This window comes from Scyliorhinus torazame, chromosome 2 (assembly GCF_047496885.1).
Source record: "Scyliorhinus torazame isolate Kashiwa2021f chromosome 2, sScyTor2.1, whole genome shotgun sequence".
NCBI lineage: Eukaryota > Metazoa > Chordata > Chondrichthyes > Carcharhiniformes > Scyliorhinidae > Scyliorhinus > Scyliorhinus torazame.
In genome coordinates this window covers 216,840,731-216,867,956 of record NC_092708.1, presented here as the reverse complement: position 1 = coordinate 216,867,956, position 27,226 = coordinate 216,840,731, and the positions used below count along the sequence as shown (strand labels likewise).

General features: G+C 49.5%; 2 protein-coding genes across 5 annotated transcripts in view; one reads left to right on the top strand and one right to left on the bottom strand.

The window, feature by feature from the left end:
- The window catches only part of LOC140395708 (transmembrane protein 41A-like), a 98,864-nt gene extending 81,913 nt beyond the window's left edge, over positions 1–16,951 (bottom strand). The window contains exon 1 of the mRNA XM_072483832.1: positions 16,872–16,951. Within this exon, the coding sequence (XP_072339933.1) occupies positions 16,872–16,921 (50 nt within the window). The 5' untranslated portion in view covers positions 16,922–16,951. The remainder of the gene's footprint in view (positions 1–16,871) is intronic.
- Positions 1–27,226, top strand: part of ical1 (islet cell autoantigen 1-like) — a 324,958-nt gene that overhangs the window by 25,249 nt on the left and 272,483 nt on the right. For 2 of the 4 annotated variants that reach the window (XM_072483788.1, XM_072483770.1), the window contains exon 1: positions 17,614–17,762. The exons of 1 other annotated variant lie outside the window; for it this stretch is intronic. In XM_072483788.1, coding sequence (XP_072339889.1) covers positions 17,645–17,762 — 118 coding nt within the window. In that variant the 5' untranslated portion in view covers positions 17,614–17,644. Of the gene's footprint in view, positions 1–17,285; positions 17,564–17,613; positions 17,763–27,226 lie in introns of those variants that run through there. One more of the 4 variants, XM_072483797.1, reaches the window with a different exon arrangement.

Sequence of the window (27,226 nt, the reverse complement as noted above, 5' to 3'; positions counted from 1 at the left end):
CCCCCTAATAACCGCCTTCAATGCCTCCCAAACCACCCAAGCCGCAGTCTCTCCCGTTGTTCTTTATATACCCCGAATGGCCTCCCTCACTCGCTCACAGACCTCGTCGTCCGCTAATAGCCCTGCATCTAATCTCCACTGCGGGCGGCTTCCTGTGCTTACCCGCAGGTCTATCCAATGTGGCGCGTGGTCTGGCACCACAATTGCTGAGTACTCAGTGTCCTCCACCCCCGCTAACTGTTTTATCCAGTACAAAGAAATCTATCCAGGAGTATACCTTGTGCACAGGAGAGTAGAATGAATATTCCTTGCTCCGTGGCCTCTCGAATTTCCACGGATCAACCCCTCCCATGCGCTCCATGAACCCCTGCAGTTCTTTAGCCATTACTGATACCTTCTCTGGCCTAGAACTCAACCGGTACATCCTCAGATCTAGAACTGTGTTGAAGTCACCGCCCCCATAACCAAGCGGTGCGAGTCAAGGTCCGGGATCTTTCCCAGCACCTTCCTGACAAACGCGACATCATCCCCGTTGGGGGCATATATATTTACCAACACCACTGCCATTCCCTCCAGTTTCCCGCTAACCATAATAAATCTGCCTCTATCTTCCCTACCTCAAATGTCACCCTTTTGTTAATCAGGATGGCCACCCCACTTGTTTTAAAGTCCGGTCCCGAATGGAATACCTGTCCGACCCATCCCTTCTTCAGTCTAACTTGGTTTCCCAGCTTCAAGTGTGCCTCCTATAGCATGGCCACGTCTGCTTTTAGCTGTCTCATGTGTGCGAACACACGGGCCCTTTTGACCGGCTCATTCAGTCCACAAACATTCCACGTAACCAGTCTGGTCGGGGGAGGGGGGGGGCGGGCCTGCCCCCTCCCCTGTCGATCAGCCATGACCTTTCCTAGGTCAGCCCTTAGCCCATGTCCTGCACCTCCCCTGGCCCGCCTCTCGGCAGCCACCTCCATATCCAACCTCCTAAAAGTCCCCTAGTCGTCAGCAGTCCCCTCCCCCCTACTCTGTCTCTCTTCAGCTCTACCCCCACTTTGCTCCCGTAAACCAGCTGTCCCAGCTAACCTAGCAGTTCCCACCTCTGGCACCTAGCATCCTACCACCTGCTGGATCCTCACCTCACCCCCCCCACTCTTCACATAAATTCTAAAAACAATAGCAACAAACACAGAAAGCAAACAACAATCCCCCAAGGTCTGGGAGCAGAGGCCAAACCCTCCTCCCTTTACAACATCTTATCAGTCCCATCACCTTCAAACAGAGCTGAAAACAATAGAAGAAACATCAAGCAGGTTAAGAAAAAAAACATTTTTGCATGCAAAAACTCAAACATCTTTTCTTTCCCCCCTAGAACATCGCAACTTAAAAACTCTTTTACTGTACCCCGATACATACAGCAGCGGATCAAACCAGTCCACGATATCCTTCTTTTCACGATCCCCGCAACTTAAGTTACAGTGAAAAGCTGAGATTTCTTAAATATAAAACAACACAAAACTTTTCACTCAGCCCACTTGAGGAATTGAACTAAAGAAAAGAGCATTAGACTGGGATGACCAGTTAGAATAATGCATTATAGACATTAATTCGGGTTGCAGGGAGTGAACAGGAAGATTGGGTAAAGCATGGCGAGAGGGAGATAGGTAGCTATTAGGACCGGTTCTTTGCACAAAGGATACTGCAAAGGATGCTGGGAGAACGAGGCCCAAGGGGAGGAATGTGTAATGGGCCTATCAGGATCATTGTGGAGGTCAGGTTACATGGCCAGGTCAAGGAATGTGGGAAAAGGACCTATAAGAATCTTGTATTTGTCACTGTTACCTTATTTGGTCGTGGGTATGTAAAACTTGAGGCTGAATCCATATGTATGAAACCAGATTCTGTGCTCCCTTTGTTCACTTGCTCTGGGGATCTCAGGAACAGTGTTGGTCCTGCTGTTATCAGAGTGAGTCTGGCTTGCAAGCTATTTGAAATAAAATAAAACAATACCTACGAATCTGAACTCAGCCTTTTGATTGAGACCAGACTGGACAGTAAGAACTCAATTTCATCACACTGCCATCTAGATTTTAAAGTCATTATGCCTCAAACAAATTATTGTCTTTCATAAAGACCGCCACTTCTTCCGGCGAGCCAAAATATAGTTCCCGGTTTCATAGATTATCATAGAATTTACAGTGCAGAAGGAGGCCATTCGGCCCATCGAGTCTGCATCAGCTCTTGGAAAGAGCACCCTACCCAAGGTCAATACCTCCACCTTATCTCCATAACCCAGTAACCCCACCCAACACTAAGGGCAATTTTGGACACTAAGGGCAATTTATCATGGCCAATCCACCCAACCTGCACATCTTTGGACTGTGGGAGGAAACCGGAGCACCCGGAGGAAACCCACGTACACACGGGGAGGACGTACAGACTCTTGTAGGTCACCCAAAGACGGGCCGGGTAGAGCAGTCCAAATTTTATTCCCTTCGCATACAGGGCCGCCTTAACCTTATTAAAACTCGCCCTCCTCTTTGTGAGTTCTGCTCCCAAGTCTTGATACACCCGGATCCCAGAATCTTCCCACATGAACCGTTTTGTCTGCCTGGCCCACTTTATAATGCGCTCCTTGTCCAGGAACCAATGCACTCTCACCACCATTGCCCTTGGGGGGCTCACGACCCTGGGGCTTATGCATGAGCACCCCGTGAGCCCGGTCCACCTCTTAACGGCCTGTCAAACGCATCTTCCCCACATATGCACCAACATCCGATCCTTCCTTTCCCTCTGGCAAACCGACGATCCGGATATTCTGCCTGCGAGAGCGATTCTCCAAGTCCTCCGCCTTCTCCAACAGCTGTTTCTGCCGATCCTGCAGGATATTAATTTCCAATGCCATCGCAGTGAACTGCTCCTCTTGTTCCCCCGCCAGCTCCTGCAACTTTTGGATCGCCTGTCCCTGGGTCGTCACTTTCTCCTCCACCCGGTCGACCACCTCCTTAATTGAGGCCACTGCCCGGGTCAGGTCCTCCGCACACTCCTTACGATGCTGGGCGAACTTCTCATCCAAGTATTTAACCCACTGATACATCGTCCATTGAGCTGGCATGGTCGAACTTTGCTTCTCTGCCATTGCATACATCAAACTCTGAGCTTCACTCCCAACCAACTTTTGATTTCTTCTTTTACAATTGTTTCTTGCGCGCAGCTACATAAAATAGGGGTCGTCCTCCTCTCCTCTCACTTTTATCCACTTATGTTGAATAATTTCTACGGAAATCCAGCTTAAAAGTCGTTTAAAGACCACCAAGGGCAGGAGTTGCTAAATGTGTGACCGTTCACTTCATGGTCGCCACCGGAAGTCACCTTTATTTAACTTTAAGGCACTAGTTTGAGACTCATTTCTCACCCTCAAACTGAAAATGAAATTGCATCATGTTGTGATCACTTACCGAAATGATCCTTTACATTACTAGGTCTAAAGAAGCTTTGCTACCATGTTGGTTCCAGAATGTTTTGTTCTAAAAAAAAACTATCTAAGATACACTCTATTAACTCTCCTCCAGGCTACCTTTGCCAATTTGATTTGTCCAATTTATTTGAAGATTAAAAATACTCATGATTATTGCAGTACCTTTTTTTTTTTACAAGCTCCATTACTTTTTGATTCATACTCTGTCCTACAGTGTAGCTACTGTTTTGTAAGGGCCCCGAAGAATCCAGCACGAGTTTTAAGGATACAAAATAATAACGTTTATTTACTATAACAATATATACATAACCGTAGCAGTAACTTCCCTTGCTACCTTCTCCTTCCTCCTGCTTCCTGGACTGGCCAGCTTATTTATAGTAGGAGTTTCTCCGCCCCCCTCATTGAGGAAGTTCATACTCCCATAGGATTGTGGGATAGTCATTAGTCCCCAGCCAATCGTTAGTAGGCAGGTTATAACATCCCTCCCCCCCAAAGTCCAAGGAATCCACCGTAGGCCCTGGCGAAGGAAGGCGTCAAACTCGTTTGGCCGCAGGCCGGACGCCATTTGCACGCGGCGCTGGATCAGGCGGCGTATAACGAGATGGAGACCGGCGCTTCCGTGATGAACGGCGCGGTTGTACATCCACGGCCTGTGGACCCGAGGATTCCCCCTCTGATTCATCCTGTGTCTCCATCTCGGAGTCAGAGTCTGCTGCCTCCGTCATGTCAGCGTCTCTATCCCCATTCGGTCCCGTCACGACCTGCGCAGGCTTCGAGTGAGGCACCAGTGGAAGATTTGGAGGACTACCTTCCCTTGTTTCTGGTTTTTGCCGCTGTTGGACTGAGCTCCGGGGGCGGGGAATCTTTTGCGGGGATGATCTTCTGGACCGGACGTGGTCTACATGTTTTCGCTGGAGACGACCCTGGGCTTGCACTTGGTACGATATAGGGCCCGTTTGGCGAAAGATTACACCAGGAACCCATTGGGCACCACCAGCAAAATTCCGCACGAATACTGGGTCACCGGGCGCAAACTGCCGAATCGGACAATGCCGAGACAATCCCGGTCCCTGCCGTTCTTGTGTGCGGCGTACTTTTGCGCCAATGTCCGGCAAGACCATACTAAGGCGGGTGCGAAGTCTCCGGCCCATTAGGAGTTCTGCGGGAGCTACCCCAGTCACTGTATGGGGGGTGGTCCTGTACGTAAACAAAAACCGAGCCAGTCTCGTGTCCATTGATCCGGAAGACTGCTTCTTTAGGCCTCTTTTGAATGTTTGCACTGCACGCTCTGCCAACCCATTTGAAGCCGGGTGGTAAAGGGCAGTGCGGATATGGCGGATGCCGTTCGTCTTTGTAAACCTAGCAAACTCCTCACTCGTGAATGGAGTGCCATTATCCGTGACCAGCACCTCGGGGAGGCCATGCGTGCTAAATGATAAACGCATTTTTTCAATTGTTGCGCAGGACATTGTCCCCTGCATCTTATGCACCTCCACCCATTTGGACTGGGCGTCAATTAGTAGAAGGAACATGGATCCCTGAAAAGGGCCTGCGAAATCTGCATGTAAGCGTGCCCAAGGCCGCCCTGGCCATTCCCAGTGATGTAGGGGCGCGGCCGGCGAAAGCTTCTGATGCTCCTGGCAAATGGAGCAGTTTTGGGCCACCTTCTCAATGTCGGTGTCGAGGCCTGGCCACCAGACATATCTCCGGGCCAACATTTTCATCTTGGTCACGCCCGGATGCCCATTGTGCAAGTCTGATAATATCAGCTCCTGGCCTTTTTCCGGGACAATCACACGCGTCCCCCACAAGAGGATGCCGTCTTCCACGCTGAACTCTGACAGCTTGGAGGAAAATGCCCGCAACTCGCCTGGGAGCTGTCTATGCTGCCCACCATACAGGACTATGTGCCGAACCTTTGACAGGACTGGCTCCGTCTGGGTCCACTCACGGATCTGTGATGCCGTGACAGGCAAGGTGTCCATAAATTTTAGGGTTGCGACCACCTCACCGGTCGTGGGGGTCGACATGGGGCCGGTTGATAAAGGCAATTGGCTCAGTGCGTCGGCATTTGCTATCTGCGTACCTGGTTTGTGCTCCAGAGAATACTCATATGCAGCAAGCAACAAAGCCCAGCGCTGGATCCGTGCAGAAGCAATGGGCGGTATTGGCTTATCCTCTCTGAAGAGTCCCAGCAGGGGCTTATGATCAGTCACGATAGTGAAATGGCGGCCGTACACATACTGGTGGAAGCGTTTCATCGTGAAAACCACTGCCAGGCCCTCCTTCTCGATCTGCGCGTACTTTTTCTCCGCTGCAGTCAATGTGCGGGAGGCGAAAACTATCGGTCGCTCGGCCCCGTTCTCCCTCTTGTGGGACAGGACAGCCCCAATACCATACGGGGATGCATCACATGTGACGAGCAAAGGCTTTCCCGGATCATAGTGGGTTAGTAACCCAGACGACGACAATTGTTGCTTTACCCGCCGGAAAGTGGTTTCTTGCGGCTGACCCCAAACCCAGGTGTGATTTTTCTTTAGCAGCAGGTGTAAGGGGGCCAGCGTAGTTGCCAGATTGGGGAGGAACTTCCCGTAATAGTTTACGAGACCGAGAAAAGAACGAAGATGCGAAGTGTCAGTCGGGGTGGGGGCATGTTGAATTGCACGCACCTTCTCTGCGACGGGGTGCAGACCCTCGCGGTCCACCCGATAACCTAGGTAGACTACTTCTTTTGCCTGAAATACGCACTTTGTGTGACATAAACGGACTCCAGCCTCCGAAAGGCGTTTAAGGACAGCCTCCAGATTTTCCAAATGCTCTTGCTCCGACGTCCCTGTAATCAACACGTCATCTAGGTAGACAGCCACACGTGGTAAACCTCTCAAAATGCCCTCCATAACACGATGAAAAATTGCGCAGGCAGAGGATACTCCAAAGGGGAACCGTGTATATTCATACAGGCCCCGGTGTGTGTTAATTGTTACATATGGTCGGGAGGCAGGGTCCAGCTCCAACTGCAGGTAGGCGTGACTCATATCTAATTTTGTGAATGAGAGTCCGCCTGCAAGTTTCGCGTAGAGATCCTCTATGCGAGGCATTGGGTATCGGTCGAGTCGGGAAACTGTATTCACTGTAAGTTTATAGTCGCCACACAAGCGAACTGTGGCATCTGGCTTCATTACTGGTACAATTGGTGCTGCCCAGTCAGCAAAACGGATGGGCCTGATAATACCCAAACTCTCTAAACGAGTGAGCTCCCCTTCTACCTTCTCGAGCAAAGCGTAAGGCACTGGGCGCGCCCGGAAATAGCGCAGCGTGGCTCCTGGTTCAACTTGGATACGGGCTACGGCCCCTTTTATTTTCCCCAAACCAGGCTGGAATACCTCTGGGTATCGTCCTAGCACCTCAGTCAACCCTCCAGAAACTGTTTGGAGGATGTGCTGCCATTGCAACCGCAAATGGCGCAACCAGTCCCGACCCAACAGGCTGGGCCCATGGCCACGCACTACGATAAGTGGGAAACGCCCCTCCTGGCGTCCATAGACAACAGGGGTCATTGTAGTTCCTGCAATGTCCAGTGGTTCCCCCGTGTAGGTGGCCAACCTGGCCTGTGAGTCAGTTAATGTAAGGGTCTGTATACCCTGCTTGATGCGGTCGAATGTCCTCTGGGCGATCAGGGAGACCGCTGCGCCAGTATCCAACTCCATCTCCAGCGGGTGGCCATTGACCCGTACTGTCACCTTAATGGGGGCCACACGGGGAGCTGCCACACAATGCAGCTGCAGGCAGTCGTCCTCCGTCTCCACGTCCTCAGGAGTGGTCGCCGCAGGTTCATCCACATGGAAGGTACGGCCTCTGGGCTGGTTCCAGTTACGGCCCCTGGGCTGGTCCCAGTTTCGGTCGGAACGACGGCGCCTCTGGCGTCCCCAGGACCGCCGTCCGCGACGGGGTCGGCGCCTACAAGTCTGACACGGACATGGCTCCTCATCCATTGGCTCTGGAGAAGGCTCCCTTCGGGGAGGAATGTCCGATGGCCACTGGCGTCGGTCTGGTCATTGCCTCGCCCAAGGTACCGCAGGAGTGCGGGGGGACATTTTTGGACGGAAAGGGTTGCGCCCCAAGGCATGCACTTCCATTCCCTGTAGCTCCTGTACTCCTCGCTCTGCGCTCTCTCGGGACGAGACTATTTGTGTTGCCTGTTGAAAAGTCAATGTTGGCTCCGCTAACAACTTTCTCTGGGTGGCCGCATTGTTAATACCGCAAACCAAACGGTCGCGTAATATTTCTGACAAGGTCTCACCATAGTCACAGTATTCCGCAATCCCGCGTAGCCTGGATAAAAAAAATCGGCAAGGGATTCTCCAGGGGTCCTCTCAGCGGTATTAAACCGGTAACGCTGGACTATCGTGGACGGGGTTGGGTTAAAGTGTTGCCCCACTATATTCACAAGTTCGTCAAACGTTTTGGTGTCCGGCGCAGCTGGGTACGTAAGGCTCCTAATCACCCCAAACGTATGCGGCCCGCAGGCGGTGAGCAATATGACCACCTGGCGCTCGTTTTCAGTGATATTGTTTGCCCGGAAATAGTAACGCATCCGTTGTGTGTACTGGTTCCAGCTTTCCAGCGCAGCATCAAAAACATCCAAACGTCCGTACAGAGGCATGGTATAATAGAAAACAACTTCCAACCTGTATCCAACAAAAATCCAGGGAGGTGGCTTCAGCAGTGTAGACAGCTATTCACTTTTACCTTCGTCGCCAGTTTTGTAAGGGCCCCGAAGAATCCAGCACGAGTTTTAAGGATACAAAATAATAACGTTTATTTACTATAACAATATATACATAACCGTAGCAGTAACTTCCCTTGCTACCTTCTCCTTCCTCCTGGTTCCTGGACTGGCCAGCTTATTTATAGTAGGAGTTTCTCCGCCCCCCTCATTGGGGAAGTTCATACTCCCATAGGATTGTGGGATAGTCATTAGTCCCCAGCCAATCGTCAGTAGGCAGGTTATAACATACTGTTAGGGGGCTTTTAAACTACTCCCACTAGTGACTTCCTTAATTTGCTATTTCTTACCTCTACCTAACCTGATTCTAAATCTTAAGCTTCTGTGCCAAGATCATTTCTCACTGCTGTACTGACCTCATTCTTTATTGGCAGAGCTCCTCCACCTCCTCTTCCTTTCCCTCTGAGGCTGGTTTAGCACAGAGCTAAAGAGCTGGCTTTTAAAGCAGACCAAGGCAGGCCAGTAGCACGGTTCAATTCCCGTACCAGTCTCCCCGAACAGGTGCCGGAATGTGGCGACTAGGGGCTTTTCACAGTAACTTCATTTGAAGCCTACTTGTGACAATAAGCGATTTTCATTTCATTTCTTTCAGTCCTTCCAATATGATAAATACCCTTAAATATTCAGGTTCCAAACTTGGGCAACTTGTAACCATATATCTGTAATGGCAATCATATCAGACTCATTAATTTCTATTTGTGCTGTCAATTCATCCATATTGTTTCTAATGCTACGTGCATCCAGATAAAGAACTTTTAATTCTGTCTTTTTACCTTTTTCCGACATGACCTTATTTGCTGTTGCACTGTTATGTTTGGAAAGTCTGTGGCTTCCTATCACACGCTTGCTATCATTAGCCGTACTACTATTGCCTTGTCCTTTTTCTTTAACTTGGTGTGCCAGTGCCCCATGAATCAAAACCCATTTCTCCCACATGAATCGTTGCGCCATTCATTCAACTCTGATCTTATTTACCATCTGCCAAATTTGCTCGTGCCTCAGGTAGTAATCCAGAAGTTGTGTTTTTGGATCTGCTTTTTAATTTAGCTTCTAGCTGCTCATAGCAGAACCTCTTTCTTAGTCCTACCCATGTCATTGGTAGCCAGATGGACCACAGCAACTGGATCCTTCCCCTCTCACTTAAAGTTCCTCTCCAGCTCCAGAGAGATGCCCTTAATCCTGACATCTGGCTGGCAACTCAACCTTCCCCTTTTCCCTCCCCTCCCTAATTCGGTAATTTCCTCCAACCTCACAATGCTCCAAAACATGAGCACTTCTTTAATTCTGGCCTTTTGTGTGTTCCCTATTGGTGATGGTACCTTCAACTACCCAGGCCTCACCCTCCGAAATTCCCTTCCTACGCCAATCTGCCTGTCTACCTCTTTACTCAAAGAGTTGTGAACCTTTCTAATTCTCTACGGTCAAGGGGTTTAGGGAGCATGATATCTCAGTGGCTTAAGGCATGGTCCCCATTGTGGGGCAAAGGAAAGGGGGGGGGGGCGGGAGAAGAATCAGAAGAAAGATTTCCATGGGATTATGTTGGGTTGGGGGGATTGGGTGGACGGGAGGTATTCCCCAGCTGTTGGATGTTACAGATGTTTATGTTAAAACAAGGGTAAGAGTTTGAGATATTAATGCACTGATTTGATTTGATTTATTATTGTTACATGTATTAGTATACAGTGAAAAGTATTGTTTCTTGCATGCTGTAGAAACTATGATTATTGCAGTAACTTTTTTTTTCTTTTCTGTTTAAAAAAATATATTTATTAAAGTTTTTTAACAACACAATTTTTCCCCCTTACAAACAATAACCCCCCCCCCCCCCACCCCCCTAAACAAAAGAACACGAAATTGCACTGAGCAAGATATATACATGGCAAAATTGTACATTTACATAGCTTTATACACTGGCTCTCTCCCGCACGTGCCAGTTTCCACCACCCTTCATGTTATCTCCTGCTCATCCATCCCCCCAAACAATCCCCCATTCATCCCCCCCTCCCCCCCTTTCCCAAGACGTTCCCCCCCCCTTCCCCCACACAGGGTTGCTGCTGCTGCTGACCGATCTTCCTCTTACGCTCCGAGAGATAGTCTAGGAACGGTTGCCACCGCCTGTAGAACCCCTGTGCAGACCCTCTCAAGGCAAACTTAATCCTCTCCAGCTTTATGAACCCAGCCATGTCGTTTATCCAGGCCTCCAGGCTAGGGGGCTTTGCCTCCTTCCACATTAGCAAGATCCTTCGCCGGGCTACTAGGGACGCAAAGGCCAGAATGCCGGCCTCTTTCGCCTCCTGCACTCCCGGCTCGTCCACTACTCCGAATATTGCTAGCCCCCCGCTTGGCTTGACCCGGACTTTCACCACCTGAGATATTGCTCCCGCCACTCCTCTCCAGAACCCCTCCAGTGCCGGGCATGACCAAAACATATGGACATGGTTCGCCGGGCTCCCTGAGCACCTTCCACATCTGTCCTCCACCCCAAAGAACCTACTCAACCTCGCCCCCGTCAAGTGCGCTCTGTGAACACCTTAAATTGTATCAGGCTGAGCTTGGCACACGAGGAGGAGGAATTAACCCTACTTAGGGCATCAGCCCATCGCCTCACAAAAGCCCTCACCTGCATATATTTAAAAGCATTTCCCGGGGGTAACCCAAACTTCTCCTCCAGTGCCCCTAGGCTCGCAAATGTCCCGTCAATGAACAGGTCCCCCATTCTTCTAATCCCCGCCCGATGCCAGCCCTGGAACCCCCCGTCCATCTTCCCCGGGACAAACCGGTGGTTACCCCTGATCGGGGACCACACCGAGGCTCCCACTGCACCCCTGTGCCGTCTCCACTGGCCCCAGATCCTTAACGTTGCCGCCACCACCGGGCTCGTGGTATACTTTGATGGCGAGAACTGCAGCGGTGCCGTCACCAACGCCCCCAAACTCGTTCCTTTACATGCCGCCATCTCCATCCTCTTCCATGCCGCCCCCTCTCCCTCCATAACCCACTTGCGGATCATCGCCACATTTGCTGCCCAGTAGTAGCTCCCTAGGTTTGGCAGCGCCAACCCTCCTCGGTCTCTACTGCGATCCAGGAACCCTCTCCTTACCCTCGGGTTCTTATTCGCCCACACAAACCCCATAATACTCCTACCTACTCTCTTAAAAAAGCCCTTGGTGATCACGATGGGAAGGCACTGAAACACAAACAGAAACCTCGGAAGGACCACCATTTTGACCGACTGCACTCTACCCGCCAGCGAGAGCGGTGACATATCCCATCTTTTGAAGTCCTCCTCCATTTGATCCACCGACCTCGTCAGATTCAGTTTATGTAGGGCCCCCCAACTCCTGGCTATCTGGATCCCCAGATATCGAAAATTCCCCGCCGCCCTCCTCAGCGAGCGGTAGGTCCCCTATCCCTCTTTCTTGGTCCCCTGCCTGTAATACAAAGAGCTCACTCTTCCCTACATTGAGCTTATAGCCCGAAAACTCCCCAAGCTCCCTTAGAGTCTGCATGACCTCCACCATCCCCTCCATTGGGTCTGCAACGTACAGCAACAGGTCATCCACGTATAGCGACACACGATGCTCTTCTCCCCCTCGGACCACCCCCCTCCATTTATTAGACTCCCTCAGTGACATGGCCAAGGGTTCGATCGCCAATGCAAACAACAGGGGGGACAGGGGGCACCCCTGCCTCGTTCCTCGGTACAGCCGAAAGTACTCCGACCTCCGCCGGTTTGTCACTACACTCGCCACCGGGGCTCTGTAAAGGAGCTTAACCCAGCTGATAAACCCTCCCCCGAACCCAAACCTCTTCCCCCACTGGGGGCTGGGATCTGTACAGCTCTTCATAGAAGGCCTTGAATACCTTGTTTATTTTCGTTACACTCCGAACCGTGGCTCCCCTTCCATCTTTGATTCCCCCTATTTCCCTCGCTGCTGTCCTCTTACGAAACTGGTGTGCCAGCATCCGACTAGCCTTTTCCCCGTACTCGTAGGTCGACCCCTGCGCCTTCCTCCACTGTGCCTCCGCCTTCCCCGTGGTCAACAGGTCAAACTCCGTCTGGAGCTGTCGTCTTTCCCCAAGTAATCTTTCCCCCGGGGCCTCTGCGTATCTCCTGTCCACTCTCAAAATCTCCCCCACTAACCTCTCCCTTTCCATGCCCGCTGTCCTCTCCCTATGAGCCCTGATGGAGATTAGCTCTCCCCTGATCACCGCCTTCAACGCCTCCCATACCACCCCCACTCGTACCTCCCCATTGTCGTTGGCCTCCAAGTACCTTTCGATACACCCCCTCACCTTTCCACACACCACCTCATCTGCCAGCAGTCCCACATCCAGCCGCCACAATGGGCATTGGTCCCTCTCCTCTCCCAGCCCCATTTCCACCCAGTGCGGGGCGTGGTCTGAAACAGCTATGGCCGAATACTCCGTCCCCTCCACCCTCGGGATGAGCGCCCTGCCCAGAACAAAAAAATCTATCCGGGAATAGGCTTTGTGCACGTGGGAGAAGAAAGAAAATTTCCTGGCTTGCGGTCTTGCAAACCTCCATGGGTCCACTCCCCCCATCTGATCCATAAACCCCCTAAGCACCTTGGCCGCCGCCGGCCTCTTTCCAGTCCTTGATCTGGAGCGGTCCAGTGCTGGGTCCAGCACTGTATGGAAGTCCCCTCCCATTATCAGGCCTCCTACCTCCAGGTCCGGAATGCGCCCCAACATGCACTTCATGAATCCAGCATCATCCCAGTTCGGGGCGTATACATTTACCAACACCACCCACGTCCCTTGCAACCTACCGCTCACCATCACATATCTCCCTCCATTATCCACTACGATAGTCTTGGCCTCAAATCACACATGCTTTCCCACCAAAATTGTCACCCCTCTATTTTTCGCATCCAGTCCCGAGTGAAATACCTGTCCTACCCATTCCCTTCTTAACCTGACCTGGTCCGCCACCTTCAGATGTGTCTCTTGGAGCATGACCACGTCTGCCTTCAGTCCCTTCAAGTGCGCGAACACTCGAGCCCTCTTCACCGGCCCATTCAGGCCCCTCACGTTCCACGTTATCAGCCGGATTGGAGGGACTCTCACCACCCCCCCCCCCCCCCCCCCCACCCCCCCCACCGACTAGCCATCTCCTTTTCTGGGCCAGTCGCGTGTCCGCGTCTCCCTCACCCTCACCCTCCAGTCCCCCAGCCGGGGGACCTCCGTCCCGACCACCTCTTCTGTGTCCCATTCCCTTTCGGCCAGTGCAGCAGCAACCCTTCCCCCCCCCCCCTTACCCCCCCGCTAGACCCCTGTCTAGCTTTTTTGCTCCCCCCATATCACTCCCGTAAGTCAGCTGACACCTGCTGACCCCGGCTTCCCCCGCCGTCCCTTTGACCCCCCCGTGTGGGAGTCTCCCAATCAATATACGTTCCTTCGTTCCCCTTCCCGCCTTTCTTCCCGCACGCGGGAAAAAAAACCGTGCTTTCCAAAGCCTGCCCCGCCCTCTCTGGCGCAGCTCCTGTCGCGGCCTTGTCTCTCTCCCCCGGCCCATATAACATTTTGTGCGCGTGATTGACCCCCTATATACAACCATCACACATCAACCCTCAAACACCCCCCACCCTCACAAACCCTCAGTTAGAGTCCAACCTTTCAGTTTGTATAAAGGTCCACGCCTCTTCAGGCGTTTCGAAGTAGTGGTGTTGGTCCTTGTATGTAACCCACAGTCGCGCTGGCTACAGCATTCCAAATTTCACTCCTTTCCGATGCAGCACCGCTTTGGCCCAGTTGAAACCCGCTCTCCGCTTAGCAACCTCCGTGCTCCAGTCCGGGTATAGTCAGATCTCTGCGTTGTCCCACTTGCTGCTCTGCTCCTTCTTGGCCCATTTCAGGACCCTCTCTCTGTCCGTGAACCGGTGAAACCTCACCACCATCGCCCTTGGTGGCTCATTTGCCTTGGTCTTCCTCGCCAGCACCCGGTGCGCCCCGTCCAGCTCCAGCGACCTCGAAGGGGCCTCCGCGCCCATCATCGCCCCGATCATCGTGCCCGCGTATGCCGCGGCATCGGCCCCCTCCACTCCTTCTGGGAGATCCAGGATCCGCAGATTATTTCTCCTCGACCTGTTCTCCAGGTCTTCGAGTCTTCCCGCCCACTTCTTGTGTAGCGCCTCGTGCCGCTTTCACCGCCAGGCCCAAGAGCTCATCCTCATTCTCACTGACTCTTTCCTGTACCTCCTGGATCTTCACCTCGTGGGCCTTCTGGGTCATCCCTAGTCCTTCAATTACCGCCAGCATAGGCGGCAGCATCTCCTTGCGCAGCTCCTCGAAGCAGCGCTTGATGAATTCCTGCAGCTCCGGCCCGCACTCCACTTTATCCCCGGCTGCCGCTATTTTGATTTTTTTCCCTCGGTTCTCCCGCTGCTCCAATGCCGCTTTTTTGGCCGTTGCACTTCTGGTCCGGTCCATAAAAGTTGGAGGGGGACCTCTCTCTTCACTTCCCCGCGGGTTGTCGTCAAAAAATATTCCGTTGGGGCTCCTCCAATGAGCCTGAAAGTCCGTAGTAGCGGGAGCTGCCGAATCGTGCGGCTTAGCTCCGCATAGCCGCAACCGGAAGTCTCACCTTTTTTTTTCTTAACTATAGAGTCAGCATGGGGTGACCAGGACAGGTTGTTGATGATCTGGACACCAAAAAACCTGAAGCTCTCGACCCTTTCTACTTCATTCCCATTGATGTAGACAGGGGCATGTTCTCCACTACGCTTCCTGAAGTCGATGACAATGTCCTTTGTTTTGTTGACATTGAAGGAGAGATTATTGTCGTCGCACCAGTTCACCATATTCCAGCTCATTCCTGTACTGTGTCTCGTAGCCACTGATACCCAATATAAATAATTGAAGTGTGTGCAGATTTGGATCAGATATGAACAGTTGAAATTTACAGCAGATGGAGAATGGCAGGCTAGCCAGGAGAACTTGAGAATAGCTTGACCTGGAAATTAAAAGAACTATACATGAGGGATTCACAAAGGTAGAGGGCAGAGACAGACATAGAGAGTCTTTGTGATCAGCAGGATATGGGGCTGTAAGGTCAGCTCTGAGTTGAACAATCTGACTGGCCCAAAATAGTGGCTGGGAAATGGATGAAATTGCTGGCAGAAGTTGACTGAACAATGGGGCCAAGCATAATCCCCATTCCAAATCCCTATCCAAAGTACATTTTTGCTTAGCAAAGACTTGATGTCAGACAAGCAATCTGACAACACAAGAGGCATTGGACAGTTCAGAGAGGTGGTGTTGAGGTAGCGCACATATAGAAGCTAAGCACAAGCTTGTGGATGGTCACCAAATGTCAGCACAATGATGGAGATGAAGAGGCCAATGATAGATCTTTGAGAGTTCCTAGTAGTAGTAGTCCAGGAATAAGGAGCCATTGTTGGAGATGCTCAGGCTGCACTTATAATAGGTTGGAGTGGAAGATAGTGTGATTAATCTAGAAGATGGAGGAGAAAGGTTGGAGGAGAAAGGTTGGAGGAGATGATGTTGCACGTGACAATGGTTGCAGACAGCTCAAGAAGGGTAAGAAGGATCAACATCTCAGATTGCAAGAATGTTGCTTGTGACTTTAATGCCGTGTTAGGGTCAGAAACTGATTTTAGAATCCACAGAATCCCTGCAGCATAGAAGGAGGCCATTCGGCTCATCGAGTCTACACCGACCCTTCAAAAGAACACTCTACCTAGGCCCACTACCCCCCTCCCCCCCACATTCCTGTAAATCTGCGCTTTGAACATGGCCAATCCACCTAGCCTGCACATCTTTGGACTGCACCTTTGGAGGAAACCAGAGCACCCAGATGAAACCCACGTAGACAGGGGGAGAACATGCAAACTCCATAGGGACAGTCACCCAAAACTGGAATTGAATCCAGGTCTCTCGCACTGAGGCAAAAGTGCTAACCACTGTGCCACCATACCGCTCAGAGAGATAAACATTGCCAACTAATAAATAATCTTTATTATTGTCATAACTCTGGTTGAATATATTCCCAGAAGTTTCAGCACGTCTTCATAGTTACCTAGAGGCTTTCCTGTTCCACCTCTCCAATACTAATAATCAAACTTTTTAAAAGAAATTGAAAAAAAATTCACAATTTTCTCTAACATTATCTTATTCTCCTGATTTGCTTGCAGCAATGTCCACATTAATTTTTAATTTATGGAGACACAAAGATAATCATGGATCTATTTTAGAAAGTGTGTGTGTGTGAAATTAGATATTACGTGAGTGGCGAGGATTAGGCTTGGCTCTAAGGTTATCCACTATCTAATGGGTAAGCAGTACCTAAAGGGCCATGAAACTAAAGCCCAGATTTGTTGATTGGTATTATTGCAACATCCATAATAACTTATAATAAATGGGTGACGGTCAAGATTGAAATGACCCCAGTCAGAAAATCTAGGTTTCCACTATCCACTCTCATAATTAACCAATAGACTCCTGGTTGAGTTATCAGTAAAGAAATTGATTCTCAAAAACATAACCTCAAAAAGCTATTCATTTCACAGGAGGAAAATAAATTGTGATGATCTAGGAAACTATGCTCAAAATCTATCCAGGCTGACTCACCTCTCATTCCTAATTATTAGTCCAAACATTTTCTCAGCGCCCTGCAGCATTATTTTCTTTCATTTCACTTTATATTGCAGCGCCGTCCCGCGGCTGGAGGACTTATTTTCGCCGCAGCGTCGCCCCGCGGCCTGGAGGACTCGTTGCCTCCGCAGCACCCGCCCGCCGCCTGGAGGACTCGTTCACTCCGTAGCTCCGCCCCGCCGCCTGGAGGACTCGTAGCCTCTCGAGCGCCTCCTCCCGGCCTGGAGGACTGATCGCCTCCGCAGCGCCCGCCCCGCCGCCTGGAGGACTCGTTCACTCCGTAGCGCCGCCCCGCGGCCTGGAGGACACGGAGCCTCCGCAGCGCCGCCCCGCGGCCTGGAGGACACGGAGCCTCCGCAGCGCCGCCCCGCGGCCTGGAGGACTCGTTTACTCCGTAGCGCCTCTTCGCGGCCTGGAGGAGCCGTCATCACATCCTGCTCCGGCGGATCTTCTGATGGAAACAGTGAGCTGCGAGAAATCGCTCCGTCGGCTGAGAAAACGGCCATCGCTGTGCCAATAACGCCGACCAGAGTCAGTTTGTCCCGCGAGGGGAAGAGCTGCCAGTCTGGCCTGGAGCGGGCAATCGGCGCCGCGGCCTGTCAGAGGGAGCGGGGCCTGGGTTTGATGTGGAGCTGCAGCCCGGCGGACAGGGCTGCAATCTGGAGCAGGTGACTGTGGGAGTCACCCCTCCCTTTCGTATTCTTCAGGTCGTATTCTGAATAGATAACTTTAAAATCTGGGGGAAGAAAATGCTGTTCTTACAAGTGGAGCGTTTAAATGGTCCCAGTCACCAGGGTGGAGACATTGGCCTTGGAGAGGGAGCAGTGTCGATTCACCAGAACACTGGGGGCAGGTTGAAGAGACTCGGTTTGTATTCCCTTTGAAATGAAATGAAAATCGCTTATTGTCACAAATTATGGGGTGAGAATAATTTGATCGGGGAGATAGAAACTATTTCCTCCGGGTCCAATGCGGGTCAGCAGTGATCTAATTGAATGGTAGAACAGGTTTGAGGGGCACAACATGCCATTCCTGGTCCCAGACACAGACCAGGCTTATCTGCTGCTGAAACTCATCCAGGCCTTTGTTATCTCTACACTTGTCTATTCCAGTGTACTCCTGGCTTGTCTCCCATGTTGTACTTTTCATAAACTGGAGCTCATCCAAAACTCTGCTGTTCGTACCCTAACTCTCACAAAGTCCCATTCACCTATCACTTCTGTGCTCAGTGACCCCTAACGTTGGCCCCCAGTCCGGCTTCGCCCTGATTTTAAAATCCTCATCCTTGTTTTAAAATCTCTTCACGCCCTCGGCCTCTCCTGACTGTACAACACTCTCTGTGCTCCGTCACATCTGACCCCTCTTGCATCCCTATTTTAATCGCTCTAATGTGGCGACTGTCTTTCGGTTGCCCCAGCTTCTAAACTCTAGAATTCCAGCCATATCTTTCTCTTTCTCCTTGCCTCTCATTCCTCCTTTGGGAATTTCCTTAAAACCGAAATCTTTGGTTATCTGTCATAATATCTCTATGTGGCTCATTTCTGCTGACATTGTTTTGCTCACTTGTATTTTTATAGACACTTTCTGAGCTGACCCTTCCAATGCCACAAGCCCTCTTGGTGTGTTCATCTGTCAGTTTGACTAATTTGTTTTGTGTTTTTGAATTTAAATTTGTTCATGCAAACTAGAAACAGCCCCAGACTGAGTCCTGAGAATTCTTCCAACAGCTATTTGTTTTGCAGCCAATAACTAATATATCCCATTTCCAGGGATTATTGTGAATTCTACAGCTTTAAATTTAATGGGTAGGTAGGCCTTTTTGATTTAAAGAGTCAGAGTCAAAAAAGTAGTGGGTTCAAATTCTACTGTATAGACTTGAACACTTACCCAAGTTGATACCCCTGTTCAGTACTTTAAAAAAAAAAAATCCAATTAAGGGGCAATTTATCGTGGCCAATCCACCTACCCTGCACATCTTTGGGTTGTGGGGTGAGACTCATGCAAACATGGGGAGAATGTGCAAACTCCACACGGACAGTGACCCAGGGCCGGGATCGAACCCGGTCCTTGTGTTGCTCTTTTTAACCTTAGTCTATTTGCTCTGGTTACGTCACCTTTGCTCATGAGTCGCCAAGTATCTTTATGATACCGCCACATGGTTCAAGTTCAGGATATGATTAATAATACAGCACACCGCTTAATAAGGATTAAAACAACGGTCATTTATTATATACAACAAGCAATATTAATACCCTAATACTACTTTCTATATAATAAACCTATCACTACTGGCCAATACATAACTTAGGAAGAGCCCACCAGGTCAGGGAAACGAATGGCTTGTCCAATCAAATCTGGCCCGCGGGATTCAAAAGGCTGCTATAGGTCGGTGGCTGGGTGTCTCTACCGGATAGCGATCGCTGGATTCAAACTTACTATTGCCGGTGGCTGGTCTTGCGAAGGTCTCGAGCAGGCGAAGATGAGAGAGAGAGAGATCTGAACTTGGATCCTCACTTTTATAGGGCCCAGGGGCTTCCCGCCTCCCGAGGCGGCCCTTGACCCTGAGTCCCAAGTGATTGGATCTGTCCCCAATCTCTGGGGTCGATGTGTCCAATGGTGAGGCGATTCCTCGATCGGGGGATGGTCGCTCACCTGTCTTTGTTTCGGCCACTGCAGGCGCCGACAGGTCTGGCCCGGTATTCAATTGCTAATATGTTGCAATTGTTCCCGGGAATAGCCGATTTAACTGTGGATGTCTGAATAGATGGGCTGCAAACAGTCCTGAATGCAACTGCAAATACCTGGGTTGATGGGCTGTTGATAGCCCTGAGTATCGATCTGGGCTAACTTCCCAGAGCCGAATATGCAAACCTGTCTGCAGCTGCCTGCTTGTGTCTTCTTAGCTGCTTTTCCCAGCAGTCTTTCGGGTTAGTCATTTTAAACTGGGTTTTGGCCAGATTAATCGGAACGCAGCCATTTTACGTGGCTACACTTGGCGCTGTGAGGCAGCAATGATCTCTATTCAGTACTGAGGAAATACTGCACTGTCATAGGTGCAGTTTCAGATGAGCCTGCCATTCATGTAGATGTTAAAGATCCTATGATATATTTGAAGAAGAACAGTGAACTTCTCCAATGTTTATCCTACAAACTATATTACTAAAGTACACCACTAATTGATAAGACTGATTATCTGATCATTTATCACATTGCTGTTTGAGCATGCTGGACAGAAGTTGTTTCAAGTGCTATCTTCTCAACATGTCGATTCAGTACCCATTGAAAAGTAGTGACTTTGATTTTTTAAAACTGTAACTGCATTACAACATGGAACATGCTTCAAAACTACTGAATTGGCCGTAAAGTGCTTCGGGATGAACTGAGGTGTGAAAGGTTGTACTAACTACTAGACCACTGTGCTGTCCCAAGTTCCTATATAAATCTAAGTTATCCTTACATTGCTGGGTTGGTTAATGCCCTTATCACAGCTATTAGAAGGACAATATAGCGATTGTTAACGTTGCAACAACATCAAACACACTAACAATTCAATATTTGTAGTGACATTTACTGCTGGTTTACCAAAGGTTAGGCCTCATTTAGATGATAATATCACAGTAACCAATATTCTAGAATGATTTGAAGGCTTAATCCCATTGTACGGTTCAGGTCACGTTAACAACGTTGTCACTGGGGTGATGTATTTGTACCTTATCTACAATTGAGCTGTGAAAAACACCCAGTAATGTGATTATGATGGCAATGTTCAGCATTTAAATCAGATTCCAGGCATCTGTTTGTTTCAAGTGTTCCTGATGTAATATCTGGTTTACATAGGTTACGTCCTCCAAGAGCTCAAGCAAGTTTGTCGAGCATCACTTTCCTTCATAAAACCATGCTGACATTGGTGGATTGAGCTTTGTCTTTCCAAATGTTCAGTCATCTCCTCCTTAATGATTGATTCCAGTAACTTCCCCACCACAGAGGTCAAGCTAACCAGTCTGTAGTTTCCTACTTTTTGCCTCTCTCCCTTTTTGATTAGGGGCGTCATATTAGCGTGTTTTGAATTCACTGGGACCCTTCCAGAATCCTGGGAATTCTGAAATATCATAACCAATGCATCCACTATCTCTGCTGCCACCTCCCAAAATACCCTAGGTGCAGGCCATCAGGTCCCGGAGACTTATCTGCCTTTAGTCCCATTAGTTTATGAGTGATGGGTGCTATTGCACAAAGTTCCTCTGCATTAACTGTGGTTAGGAAAATTTTTATTATCTTCTACCGTGAAGACAGAGGCAAAATATTGGTTCAGTGCCTCTGCCATCTCTGTGTTCACCATTATTACCTCACCAGTATCGTCCTCTTAAGGGCCAATATTTACTTTAGCTTTTTTTTCCCTCTTTATATACTTATGGAAGCTTTTGGTATAAGCGTTTATGTTTTCTGCTAGTTTCCTTTCGTAGTTCATCTTGACTCTTTTGATTTTATTTTTAGTAGCCTTTTGCTGAACCTTAAATTGCTCTCAGTCCTCCAGCTTATCTCTAACCTTTGCAGTATGGTATGCGCTAGTTTTTGCCTTTATGTCTTCCTTGACTTCTCTGTTTAGCCATGGAACAATTTTCTCCCTTTTACAATTCTTCCTCTCAGGAATATACTTTAATTGAGAGGTATTTAATATCTCCCTGAACATCTGCCATTGTTCCTCAACTGTCCTACACTCAATTATTTTTGCCCCGTATACTTGGGCCAACTCTTTCCTCAGGCCTGTAAAATTACCTCTGCCCAACGCTGAAACTAATATGGCACTGTCTTCGCTCGTTCAATCTGAATTTGAAATTCTATCATGCTGTGATCACTCCTTCCAAGAGGATCCTAAACAACAAGACTATTTATCAACCCTTCATTGTTACATAATACTAAATCTAAAATAGCCTGTTCCCTGGTTGGCTCCATAACATATTGCTCTAATAAACAATCCCTCATACACTCTATGAAATCTCCCTCGAGGCTACCCTTGCCAATTTGATCATCCAATCAATATGCATATTAAAATACCCATGATTGGGCAGCACTGTGCGCAGTGGGGAGCACTGCTGCCTCACGGTGCTGAGGTCCCAGGTTCGATCCCGGCCCTGGGTCACTGTCCGTGTGGAGTTTGCACATTCTTTCTGTTTGCGTGGGTTTCGCCCCCACAATCCAAAGATGCGTAGAGTAGGTGGATTGGCCACACTAAATTGCCCTTTAATTGGAAAAAAATGAATTGGTACTCTAAATTTATTTTTAAAAACATGATTACCATTGCGCCCATCTTGGTTTATGCTGTGCCCCACGTTGGAAGTATTGCTTGGGGGCCTTTGCCATTTTAAAAAATTTCCACCCAGACCGAGTCAACATTTTGGCCCTTGGTGCCAATATCATTTCTTAATTTAGCCTTGATGTTCTTTAACCAATAAAGCAATTCGACCTCCTGTTCCATTTGGCTATCCTTTCGGAATACTGAGTACCCTTGGAATTCAATTCCCTGCCCCGGTCCTCCTGCAACCATATTTCAGTATTCCCCACCAAATCATACCCATTTGTCTCTATTTGTGCTGTCAGCTCATTGACCTTATTCCGAATACTGCTTGAATTTAGATTCAAGGTTTTAAAATATGTGCCACTGATTTGTCTTTCCCTCGCAGGATTTTCTGGTGAACTATGTTTTACACACATTCTGATCTTGGTTATTAATCTCTGATAGCACTCAGCCTCATCCCCAACTTTCATTCCGACAGTCACCTTACATTTTGATTTTTTTACATACAGCTCTTTCATTGTATTACACTGTGGAGCAGTACTGGTGGGCACATGTCTGTTAATCACTAACCCAGCATTCAGCAAGATCCTGGCTGTTCTGATTGTGGCCTTAACTCCACTTTCTTGCCAACCCTTATAAACTCCTTTGTAGATCAAAAATCTGCCTAACTCGGCCTTGAATGTATTCAGTGACCCAACCTCCACTGCTCTCTGGGATTGAAAATTCCAAAGATAGGGTAGGCCATTTTATTTCCCAACAAAGGTAAACACCTACCCTGTCAGACTATTGCATGTTTCAATAAGATCACCTCTCATTCTTCTAAACTCCACTGAGTGTAGGCCCAACCAGCTCATCCTTTCCTCGTAAGACAACCCCTTCATCCCAGAAATCAACCTAGTGAACCTTCTATGAACAGCTTCCAGTGCCAGTATATACGTCTCCTTAACTCCCTTATTTTTATACACTATCCTCTTGCAATAAAGGCCAACATTTACCTTTCTAATTACTTGCACCTGCATGCTAACTTTTTTGCCATTCGTGTACAAGGACATCCAGATCCCTCTGTATTGCAACATGCTGTTGCCTCTCTCCATTTAAATAATATACTGCTTTTATATTCTTCCCACAAAGTTAACAGCCTCACATTTTCTCATATTATACACTCCATCAGCCAAATCACTGAACCTTTCTTGATCCCTTTGCAGACCCTTTACACTCTCATCTCAACTTAAATTCCATCCAAATCTGCAGCTTTGTTCCACATCCTTTTGATAATATTGTCAAACAAAAATCTATTGATCTCTGTTTTGAAAGCTCCAATTGTCCCAACATCCATAACAGGCAGAGAAAGTTCATCATTTCTACTACCTTCTGTTTTTGCTTCTGACTATCCTGGCTCTAATTCTAGTATCGTGTCCTCTTGAGTTTGATTCCCACATCAGTGGAAATAGTTTCTCCATATCCACCCTATCAAATCCTTTTAAAATACTAAAGAACTTAATCAATTCACCATTCAACCTCATGTACTCAAAGGAATAGTTCATGCAACAAATCCCCACAATTTAACCTTCTAAGCTCTGGTATCACTCTGGTGAATCTGTCTACAGGCTGGTATATCCTTCCTGAGGTGTGGTGCCTGGAACTGAACACAATATTTCAGATGTGATCTGATCAAAACTCTGTACAACTAAAGAACAATTTCCTCCCCTTTGGACTCCAGCCTCCTTGCGATAAAGACCAACATTTCATACACTTTTTGATTTGGGTGGCACAGCGGTTAGCACTGCTGCCTCACAGTGCCAGGAACCTGGGTTCAATCTGGCCTTGGGTGACTGTGTGAAGTTTGCACATCCCGTGTCTGCGTGGGTTTCCTCCGGGTGCTCCGGTTTCCTCCCACAGTCCAAAGATGTGCAGGTTAGGTGGATTGGCCATGCTAAATTGCCCTTAGTGTCCAAAATTGCCCATAGTGTTGGGTGGGGTTGCTGGGTTATGGGGATAGGGTGGAGGTGTGGACCTTGGGTAGGTTGCTCTTTCCAAGAGCCGGTGCAGACTCGATGGGCCGAATGGCCTCCTTCTGCACTGTAAATTCTATGATAAATCTTGTAGATGGTACACACTGATGCCACTATGCATCAGTGGTGGAGGGTGTGAATGTTTGTGGAAGAGGTGCCAATCAAGCGGGTTGCTTTGTCCTGGATGGTGTCAAACTTCTTGAGTGTCGTTCAAGCTGCACTCATCCAGGCAAGTGGAGACTATTCCGTCACATAGCCAGTGACACCCACACAAACAAAAGACATTCTCAAGCGGACCAACGCTCACTTTAATCACTCTTTTTCTTTACAAACACTTGTAGAAATTCTTATTGTCTGTTTTTATATTGTTAGCTAGCTTTCTCTTGTACCCGTAATTTCTCCCTTATTATTCTTTTAGTTATTATTTGTTTTTCATGTTTTGAAGTCATTAATTACTCCTGCCTGACTTCCGGGTGCGGCTATGCAGAGATAGGTCGCATATTCGGCAGCTCCTGCTTGGAACGGACTTTTGGGCTCTTTTACAGGGCCCCCACGGCATTTGTTTGACATTTCCCGGTGTGGGAAGAAGGCTGCAATATTCCCCCGACAGTGTCCCCCAGGAAGGGTATGTCTCTGGGTTGCCAGACACGGCAGAAACAGTAAAAGATTTGGCTGCAACTGCAGGATAAACAGGGCCTCTTCCAGCATGCAGGCGGGGGAAGGGCAAGCTTAAAGCTGCAAGCTGACCTCAGGGCCTGTATCAAAGGTGAATTCTAGCAGCAGAGGGAACAACTGTGAAAAGACCTCATCAAGGCCACTGAAGGGACTTCCGGTTGCGGTGATGCCTAGCTAGCCGCACGCTTCAGCGGCTCCAGCTCCGACGGACCTTCGGGCACTTTTAAGAGCCCCAACGGGGAATTTTTCGACGACGCAACCTGGTGTGGGGTGTGTGAGAAGGGAGTCCCCCCCCCCCCCAAACGAAGGAGGAAAAAACCGGCGGCGGCGGCTGCAGCGCGAGGAATCGTCGACCAAAGGGTCAGAAAGAGAGAAGTACAAGATGGCGGCGGAGAAAGCGCAGGCGACATGGGGGCCTGAGCAGGATGAAATTGTGAGACGGTGCGTGGAGCTGCTGAAGAGGGAGGTGCTGACCCCGTTGCTACAGGCAATTGAGGGGCTCAAGGAGACATTATAAAGACCCAGGAGACAGAGCTCCGCGTGGTGGAGCAGAAGGTGACAGATATTGAGGACGAGATCCTGGGCCTGGCGGTTAAGACACAGACGCACGAGGCACTTCATAAAAAGTGTACTGAAAGGATCGAAGCCCTAGAAAATGGAGCGCTAAGGAAGAACCTTCGGATACTGGGTCTCCCTGAGGGTGTGGAAGGAGTGGACTGTGGAGCGTACGCAAGTACGATGCTGAGCTCACTGATGGGTGCTGAGGCCCCTACGGGCCCCTTGGAGGTGGAGTGGGCAAATCGGATTCCGGCGAGAAGACCAAAAGCGGGAGAACCACCCAGGGCGATAATCATGCAATTTTACCGCCTTAAGGATAGAGAAGAGGTCCTGAGATGGGCTAAAAAGGTGCGGAGTAGCAGATGGGAGAATGCAGTGGTACGGGTATACCAGGATTGGAGTGCGGAGGTGGCGAGAAGGAGGGCGAGCTTCAACCGAGCCAAAGAGGTGTTGCATAAAAGGAAGGTGAAGTTCGGGATGCTGCAGCCGGCAAGACTATGGGTCACGTATCAGGAGAGACACCATTATTTCGAGACGGTGGAGGAAGCATGGACCTTCATCAAAGAAGAGAAATTGGATCGGAACTGAGGGACTGATGCTGCAGGAAATGTTATTGTTAATGTTATGGTTGAAGTTAATTGAGAAGTAAATTGGGAAGGGGGGAGACATTGGGGAAATGTGGGCGCCGGTGAGGGGGGAAAGACGGGACATAGTTGGAGAATGGGGGAGGGGAGGGGGAGGGGAAAGGGAGCTGCGCCATAAGAGGCGGGTCAGGTAAAGGGATGTTCCCGCGCCAGAAAGAATAAGGCAGGAAGACAGGCGCAAGGCGGATGGGAGTTCCCCACATGGGGGGGGTCGAGGAGTGAGCAGGAGTAGCCGGGGTCAGTTGAAGTCAGCTGACTTACGGAAGTAATATGGGGGGAGCAATCATGCTAGAAAGAGATCTAGCGGGGGGGGGGGGGGGGGGGACAACTGGGTTGCTGCTGCGGAAATCCAAAAGGAAATGGCTAAAGAGTGGGTGGGCGGGGATGGTGTGCGACGCTGTGGGAGCGAGCGGGAGCGCGGAAGCGGGATATGGGACTGGCCTAGAGAAGGTAATGGCTAGTCGACACGGGAGGGGGGCAGGTAGCCCCCTAGTGAGGCTGATCACGTGGAACGTGAGAGGCCTGAACGGACCGATAAAAAGGGCCCGAGTGCTCGCGCATTTGAAAGGACTAAGGGCAGACGTGGTTATGCTCCAAGAGACGCACCTAAAGGTGGCGGACCAAGTTAGGCTAAGGAAAGGATGGGTGGGACAGGTGTTCCATTCAGGACTGGACGCAAAGAATAGAGGGGTGGCCATTTTGGTGGGGAAACGGGTAGCATTTGAAGCAAAGAACATCGTAGCAGATAGCGGAGGTAGATATGTAATGGTGAGTGGCAGGCTGGAGGGAATGGAGGTCGTGTTGGTTAATGTGTATGCCCCAAACTGGGACGATGCGGGATTTATGAGACGGATGCTGGGGCGTATACCGGACCTGGAGTTAGGAAACTTGATTTTAGGAGGGGACTTTAATACGGTGCTGGACCCGGGGCTAGATAGATCCAGCTCAAGGACCGGAAGAAAGCCGGCAGCGGCCAAGGTACTTAAGGGGTTTATGGACCAAATGGGGGGAGTGGATCCATGGCGATTTCTTAGACCTAGGGCTAGGGAGTTTTCCTTCTTCTCCCATGTCCATAAAGTGTACTCCCGGATAGATTTTTTTGTTTTGGGAAGGTCGTTGATCTCTAGGGTGGAAGAAGCTGAGTAC